Source organism: Orycteropus afer, unplaced genomic scaffold (genome assembly GCF_000298275.1).
Source record: "Orycteropus afer afer isolate SDZICR_OR568_19922 unplaced genomic scaffold, OryAfe1.0 scaffold00038, whole genome shotgun sequence".
Classification (NCBI taxonomy): Eukaryota; Metazoa; Chordata; class Mammalia; order Tubulidentata; family Orycteropodidae; genus Orycteropus; species Orycteropus afer.
Genome location: NW_006921625.1, coordinates 7,178,788 through 7,187,282, shown reverse-complemented (window position 1 = coordinate 7,187,282; position 8,495 = coordinate 7,178,788). Strand labels below are relative to the sequence as shown.

At 53.1% G+C, this 8,495-nt stretch overlaps 1 protein-coding gene across 1 annotated transcript in view; it reads right to left on the bottom strand.

Moving 5' to 3' along the window:
- ADAM12 (ADAM metallopeptidase domain 12) overlaps positions 1-8,495 on the bottom strand; it is a 286,201-nt gene that overhangs the window by 25,817 nt on the left and 251,889 nt on the right. The window contains exons 17-20 of the mRNA XM_007936890.1: positions 5,555-5,712; positions 2,433-2,568; positions 1,729-1,837; positions 3-116 (exon numbers count right to left, since the gene is read on the bottom strand). Coding sequence (XP_007935081.1) covers positions 3-116; positions 1,729-1,837; positions 2,433-2,568; positions 5,555-5,712 — 517 coding nt within the window. The remainder of the gene's footprint in view (positions 1-2; positions 117-1,728; positions 1,838-2,432; positions 2,569-5,554; positions 5,713-8,495) is intronic.

Below are 8,495 nucleotides of genomic sequence, written 5' to 3'. Positions count from 1 at the left end.
GCCTGGTGGAGGGGTGGGAGTACTCGCTGAGGTGAACTGGGTTGTGGGACATCGATGGTTTTGAGGGGTCTACTGATGTCAACGTCCTGCCCCTGCAGCAGTCTTCTGGGATTGTCCTACAAGGTCAAAGCAAAAACCAAGATACAATGAGGTTTGAAAGGCATTGGTAATGCCTTAAAGAAAAACCTGCATTAATGATGATCTTCTTTGGTTGAAGGCAGAGGTGGAATAAGGAGGACAGCAAGGATGTGCATGTGAGGGAACAGACTTGTGTGTCATTCTACCAGAAGCTTCTCCCCAACTAGACGGGTAGATTGAACAACAAACAGGAGCGAGGCACCGGTGGAAGTGTGCACCAGTGTTCAGATCCAGCTCAAGGTGTCTGTGAGGATGGAGGAAATCCCTGGGAGACGAAGAGTCAGGACTTCCGGAAGCCGGGGCTGAGGTTAGGGGCCAGAGACCACTCTTCCCGAGTGGCTCCCACATGGCTTCCTTGTGTTTAGAGACAGACTAGGATCCTGGTAGGCTGGACCCACACCATCCTCCCCTTCCTCTTTTTAGCTTCCTCTGTGTCTTTAAAAACAGCTTCATTGAGGTATAACTGACATACAATTAACTGCCTATATTTAAAGGGTATAATTTGGTAAATTGACATTGTCTACACCCGTGAGCCCATCGCTGCAAACAACAAAGTTTCTTTGTACCCCCTTCCTGCCTCTCCCCACCCCACAACCCAAGCAACTGCTCCTCTGTTCTCTGGATTGGCATTTCCTGGAATTTTATATGTGATGATCGTATGTCTTTTTGTCTGGCTTTCTTACTCGGCCCAGTTAGTTTGAGATTCAGTCCACTGTGGCTGCACCCCCTTTTTTTTTTTTAATCTATCACTTGTTGATGGATATTTGGACCTTTGCTTGTAGTTACATATTTGGGGGCAGGGGACTCACAGGCTCCATCCTTGAGCCCAGCTCTCTAATCTTTTTGGATCAAGGAAGATAAAACAGTTTATTGACTATTGAATATGTGACAATTTTTTTTTCCCCCAATCATTTATCATTTCTTGATATCAACGTTGTTGACTATTAAAATTTAGACTTTTGTTGAATTGGTGTTTGGGAATTCTCATGGACACATCAAAAATACTTGGTGAAGAAAGCTAAGGATTAGAGTGAACTCTGGTAAATTATTAGATTCACAGGGAAAAAAAAAAAAAAAAATTGAGAGACAGCAGGGGGCCATGAGGCACGTTGAGTTAAACACCCAGCTCCCTGAAGCCCTGGGGTGACAGATTGCACAGCTTGGGGCTGGAGCAAATAGGGGGCACACCCGAGGACCCCATGCAACCTTATATATACCAGGAGAATGACGGGCCAAAGCCATGCACACAAGCCCAGGCAGGGGCATTCTGAAATCACAGGAGGGGCCCTGCAGTTGGAGCCTGGTTAAGCTGTAAAGCCAGTTGGCCTTCTGAGAATCCGGCCAGTATGGGTGGTTGGGGTGCTGGAAGGGCCACAGCTTACAACATACCCCATACTGTGCCACACAGGGGACACTGGCTCCTCCACAGTATTAATGGAGCTTCTTGGGCCCCCATGGGCCTCCCTCGAGCACCCCAACATCAGCTTCCTCCCAAGCTTCTCTGAACTGTCCTTAACCTGCCTCAAGCTTGCGTGAAAAAGCCCACGGCTCCAGGCCGGTGCCAAGTCCTCTTGCTTGTCTAACACTCACCTTAGGTGTGCTGGAAGGTGGGGGCTTCCTCGTCAGGCCTTGGCTGAGGTGGGTGAGGTGAGCCTGTGGAGGGTGGGGGCTGCCACAGGGCCGGGAGGCACGCACACACCTGCAACACAGTCCCGCACACGTTTGCCGAGGGGGCCTCCCCCGCCGAGTCCTTATACTTATTCACAGTAACAGTCAAAAAACAATTTTCTTATTTTTAACTCAGCACGGTAAACATGCAAAGGGGAAATTACCCAGCCCTTTCACAAGATTGAAAATATTGATTTTTCTCCCCAAGGCCGCGACTCTGTTAAATTAGTCTTGCAGTGCAGAGAGGGGCAGCTCTGTGACACCCAAGGGATGTTCAGTGTGACAGTGTCATTAAAGCAGTAATGTCTCTGGGTTGAAAGCCATCCCAACGGATGCTGGCTTCATAACGTCTCACGCCATTTAAAAACGACTAAGGCAAGGCCACAGAGAGCCCAACGGAGGAACCCACCAACACGTGCTCGTCTCTGGAGAAAGCAGCAAGTGGCCTGAAGGGCTAGTGGAGGCAGCGGCCGGCCAGGCAGAGAAAGATAAACAGAAAAAAATAAACCGTTCACTTTCCAGAAACCCTGCCCTCTTGTTTGCTAAGGAAAACCAAGTGAGAAGCGGCCTGCCATCATTCTTTCGACTGCCATGTCCTGAGACGCGGAGACCAGAAGTCAGCGTACCTTAGTTTCTCAATGGTGTTCTTTTTATTTGTAAACAGCAGCTGTATCAAGGTCTTCCTTTTGAGGTACACCACGCCCCCCGCAGCGAGGAGACACAGCGTGGCCACCAGGAGCCCCACAGTCAGGCTCTGGTTACCTGGAATAGAACAGAGGGGCTCACGGCACGGCACTTCCGTTGAAGCTTCTGTCGAAGCCATGAGGTACCAGCCTGTGGCACTGGCAGCAAAGCAAACTCGGAAGGAGTGGAGCGACACAAAGAGAAAGCAGACATGTGGTCTGGTAGGGGGACCTGCAGCCTGGAAGACAGACGCTCCTCCCCGTGTGACACCAGCAGCAGTAGCCGCAGAACGTCGCAGAATGAAAGCACTAAGGTCCTCCCAGCATTCCTCACCCATGTGCTGCCCCCCCACCCCCAACCGAGGCGCCTTCTGTTATGCCGGCCGTCAGCTCCCATCAGTGTGTCCGACTGTAGGGGCTGCATGTTGCTGTGGGGCTGAAGGTTGTGCCACCAGGATTTCCAATCCCAGCAGGGTCGCCCGTGGTGGGCAGGCTGCAGCAGCGCTTCCAGACTCAGACAGACCAGGGGGAGAGGCCAGTGAGCCAAAAGTCAGTGAGAAGCCTGTGGATCACGAGAGAATACTGTCCAACGGAGGGCCGGGAGCTGAGCCCCCTGGGTGGGGGGGACCAAAAATCAGACCAGCTGCTGCTCCCACTTGGGGATGGATGCCTCACACTCTCCCTGTGCCTGGACTTTGTCCCGACAGGCCCCAACAATCAGGGCCACGTGTCAGCCTGAGTAGGACAATCATTACACGACAGTCTGTATTCGCTTGTTAGCGTTACTGGAAACACCACTCTGGTCTCCTGGCCAAAATGCCCATCTTTCCAGACCATTAGTGGCAGGCGTGAGGGCCCTGCACAGAGTGCTGATGCCTCCTACCAAAGGCAGGTAAACAAGCAGCCAGCCTTGATCCTGGATCTCCGGCTCCTTCAAATGCATCGGTTATTCAACTGAACCTCTAGCAGCCCCGCAAACTGCACCCTTCCCCCCCCACCCCACTTCTCCTTTGGGTGCCTGTCTCCATACAATGCCATCTACAGAGTTGCTTGACCTGGTAAGCTGGGTAGGGTGGTGGCCACATCTCTTCTCTCTGTGCAGTGCATGCACACGGTCCTGAAGTCTGCCTCCCGTACCGCCTGCCCTCAGCTGCACCCATTGGTTCAGACCCTGCGTCTCCACACAGCCACCTCTGCTCAGAACGGACCTCCTCTCTCCACACCTCAACAGACCCATCCAGTCCTGAGCAGAAGTGTTCCTGAGCTGGGGGGTGCACACTGGGCTGGACTTGCTAGATGTCTCCAGGACCTGGAGGAGGGGCTGGTGCCTCCCGGATGTTGGAGAAGCACTTGTTTGGTGAATGACTGGGCCACGGTTGGGCTGCTGGAGCTGGTTCTGCCCGGCAGAGCCGCAGGCCGCCTTGCTCATGCCTGTGCACGTGTGTGTGTGCACACGTGTGGTGGTGAGAGGTGCTCAGAGTGTCCTCCCTTTCATGATACGATGATGGTCATGGGTAATGAGACTCTTGTTTGTCGTTTTCAATATTCTTTCTTGGTACCATTAAGAGTTGCTGACTCTGTGGGGTCCCCAACTCTTTGGAAATCCCCAAACCTGGGAACCGTGGATCATGTGTGGACACACCAGAGAGAGATCCTAACGTGTGGCACCGCTCCTGCCACCTTTGTCAGTCCCTCCCAACACCACCACACTTCCTTGAGTGGAGAGCAGGGGGGACAGCACTCTTTTGTCCCATGACAGATTAAGGCTGTCAGTGAAGGTGGAGCGGGAGAGCCGTCATCGGGGAAGACAGCGGGAAGCAGGGGACGGTGGGCCTTGCCCTCGCTCTCCCACCTGGGAAGGCGTGCTTCACACATGGACTAGCAGTCTTTCTCAAGCTGCCACAGGGTGGCCCCAGTGAGGGGGTCCAGGGAAGCGCACCCTATTCACACGGAAGGTGTCTGCAAATGTCCACAGATGTGTGGGAGGTTGGCCTCCCAGCCCTCCCGCCTGCCCCGCCCTGACAGCAGTGTTATGTCTGTTGCCATGGAAATGACAGGAAGCCACAGAGTCAGGGCTGCCAGCACAGCAGGGCTTGGGGACTTGTGATTTCCGTGGCAGTGGGACTGGCCATCATCTCAGAGTCCTGGGGCCTCAGGTGTGTGCCAGGGGTAGGGGCACGGTGGCCCAGTGAATCCCACCGGCTCTGCTTGCCCCCTTGTGGCATGCTGGCTCTCTGTATTGCTGGCCTTCCTTCTTTGACCCTAACAGGGACCTCATTGAGACTTGCTTCTTAATTGCCTGACAAGAAGTCCGGGAAAACAGTGCCGTACTAGGGACCATTTCTGCAGGTCACCCAGGGAGCAAAGAATTCAGAGAGAGCCACCCCAGCTGCTGGAGACTCGGGAGCTGGAGTCTTATTTTTAGCTGTGTGACTTGAGGCGAGTTACTGAACTTGCCAGAACATCACGCTCTAGGTACATAGAGAACGAACACTTCCATCTACTCCAGAGTTGTGTGAGGACTACATGAGATCCTGCGCCCGCATAGCGTAGCGTGCCAGCTGCACACACCAGTGATTCAATTCACGGAAGCTGGTGCCATTACTCCTACCCAAACCAGCACTCCAACCACTGCCATCGTCGTACCACCACTGCCGCTGCCACCACCATTCCTACCACACCACCGCACAGCTCCTACTACCACTGTCGCCACCACCACTCAGAGATAAAGTTCATACCCACAGGGCAGTTTGCTGGAGGAATTACCTTAGCTAAGCAAAGCGTTACAGGATGAAAAAACACAAACGCAGGTGCTTTGTGCAAGCAGAGAGCCAGCTGAGTCCAACAGGTCAGGTAAGGAGGAGAGAGAGTCTGGAAGCTGGGTGAGGCCCAGGCTTGTGTTGGCCCTACTGTGGGGTCCCCAGCAGGGCTGGCTTCCCACTCTTGGGGCTACACCACCCACCGGATGGCCTGGGAAGCCTCCCTCCCTGGTGCCTGCTGCCCGCCCAGCAGCTCCGTGCCCCTCCTGGCAATGCACTGCCAAGGCTGGCGGTGTCCTCACTGACCTGGCTGTCGGACGGGACCACTGTCTGAGCTGCCTCCGAAGCCGGGCTTGTCGCAGAAGGGAGGGGCCCAGTGGGCCTCGCAGTGGCAGTGCTTCCTATTGTTGCACACCTTCCGAGGGCAGCAAGAGGACACGAGAGGGTGGACAATGAGAGCATGCCTTCCACCGAGGGGCCCACCCCCACACCAGTAAGCCGAGCCACAGCAAACAGCAGCCCGAGGATGAGCCCGATGGCCCACAGCCCTAGGGGACCAGAGCTGGAGGCTGTAACGGGCACTCGCTGTGCCTGCTGGTGGCTGTGACAAGGATGGGGATGAGTGGGGCTCGTCCACCCCTTCCGCCCCCACCTTCTCTTCCCAGTCTATCTCCTTGTCCATCTTTCTAAATACAGGAAACGCTTACCATCTGACCTCACGACAAGCACCTGCTCCCCTCCAAGGCCTAGCTACAGTTTCTCTCAGAAGCTTTGTCTGCACTCCCTCCTAAGAACTGGCCAGTGTCTTCCTTGTGGAGTTTCTCCTAACCATCTCCACGAACACCCAGTCAGTACCCTGTCGAACCTGTGGTTTCATGACATAATGCTCCTTTAAACTTTGGCAGACCAACAATGGCAAAGGTAGACATGTTGCATCCATCAGAGATGAATGAACTCGCTGTGCTCACTAGCAACAACGGTTGATTAGATGGTTGTGTTCAGTCAGTCCCGTGTAAAAATAAACCAAACTGGATGACAGAATCAAAGGGCTAGCTCTGAGATTTGCTAAGTAAGATGCATTAATGTGTGTGTTGGAATGCTGGGTAGAGATTGGTCAGCTGATGACGACATTTCTCAGCAATGAGGAGGACCCTGCTTAGGTGTCATGACTTGGAGCTTCCGGGTATTGTGGGACCTGGCCACCCTTGGCATACCCCATGCCACCTTCATAAAGGATCAGAGTGGCTGGGCATCCCGAGTCTCACAGCGGGGCTGCCTGTTTCCTGATGGGGTCTCCTGAAACCATATCTCACAGGAAGGAAGCCCACACCCCACAAAGTGCCCAAGATTTCGACTAATACTTCCTTCCTCTTGGCCCACTCCCCAGAAGACCTTCTGGAAACGCCCAGCTCCTTCCTGCACAGTTCCAGGGCTACCCAGTGACTCCAGCTGTGCGTGGGGCACAGCCAATGGGAGGGGTGCCCAGTGGGGGCTAGGGGAGGGTGAGCTCTGCCTTTGTGGGTCCTGAGGCAGGACCCTTGTTAGAAGACTCAAAAATTCATGGAGGGGCTAGGGAGCTGCTGATCAAGTGGTAACCAAGGAATACCAACGGCAGCTGTTTGCCAACCTGTGCACGGCCACCATACTTGTTATTGTTGAATATGTAATTTACTGAACTAGTACATGAGCCAGACACACTGAACATGGAAACAAGATGGCATCATTTCTACAAATATCACATCAGGTGGTTTGGGGAAACTGGATAAAGGCAAGTCACCAAAAAGAATTTTTGACAAATCAGGAGTGGGCGGGGCAATGGCAAAACAATTGGGAAAAGTTACAGGAGCCAAGACGGACTCTGCGCTTCAGCTGCTTTTGGGTGGCTGAAGTTTCCCTCCATCCGAGCAAGCGGACGTAAATTTCCAATGATGCGTTTTGGGTAGTTTCTATAAAGAGGTCCCCTCAGAACTCCAGTCAGGGGACCAATTTCAGGGGCCTTGGCCCTGCCTCAAATACAGAGGCCGCTGTGCATTCAATGACTGTAAGGCAAAGTGACTGGTTTGGGGTCTACATGCCTCATTTGTGACGATTCCTGCTTTCACTGACTTTTTTTTGATGACCCTTCACCTGCACCAGTGGCTTCAAAGAAGGCTGATGGTCAAGGTAGCTTGTGATAAACTGGAAAGTAAATTCCTACAAAGCTGAAATCAAGCATGATTAACTACTGAGGCAGAGCCTACGTTCTGACCTTCTTGGATCTGACCTTCTTGCCTGTTTCTGCAAGGACAGTGCCACTGATGTCCCAGCCCCCAAGACGCAGGCAGGGGTGGGTGATCCACATGGTCTCGGACCACCTCCCACCCCGACTGCCACTCCTGCCCTTTTGGCAGCTGTGGCAGAAGGATCACAGCCTTCACACCTCAGTTGGGGAATCTGCTGGAGACACTCATCTCATTAGGAGGTCCCGGGGCCAAGCCCCTGGCCACCAAGCCATGGCTAGCTGTTCCAACTATCTAGGAAAATGTGAGTTTTCCTTTTTCCTCTGTAATATGTGCATGAGGTCCTAGAGATACGGGGAAGGAAGGCGTCTAGGGCTCTAGACCCTATATTTCTGTTATCCCGTCCTGTCACCTTGGGCCTCAGTTTCTCCACCAGTGAAATAACAGGTGTGGACTAGACCATCCCTTACGGCCATTGCAAAGGAGGCTATGATCCAGAGAAGACATAACAAGACACCACTTCACAGGGAGAGCCCAGTGCAGTCGACAAACCCATGGGAGGTGGCACCACCACCCTTTCTGGTTACAGCACAACGATTTCAGGAAAACCCCCACCATTCTAGGTTAGAGTGGTCGGTGGGTGTCTGCAAGTTGGACAAACAGCCTTTGGAGTCTGCGGCAAAGGCTGAGAGACAGAAAGGCTGGAACTACTAGCGTGGTTACCCAAGATTAGTAGGGTTCCACTGGCGACACTTAGGCCCATCAAGAACAACAAACTACTGTTCCAACAATTAGAGTCCTCTTTTCCCTGAAGGGTCTCTGAAGCACAACTGCAGCTTTCTTTAGTTGAAGCCCACAGTATAGGGTTTCTACAACATGCGTCTGTCTCTGTGTTAAGTCCTCTTGGAAGCATTTCAGTTTGGACGCACATTCTGACCATCAGTGGCAGGGAGGGACAGCCCGCTCAGAATGCTAATGGCTAAGTCTCCTTGAAGGAAGGAAGGTTAATTTTGCAATTACTTTGAAAA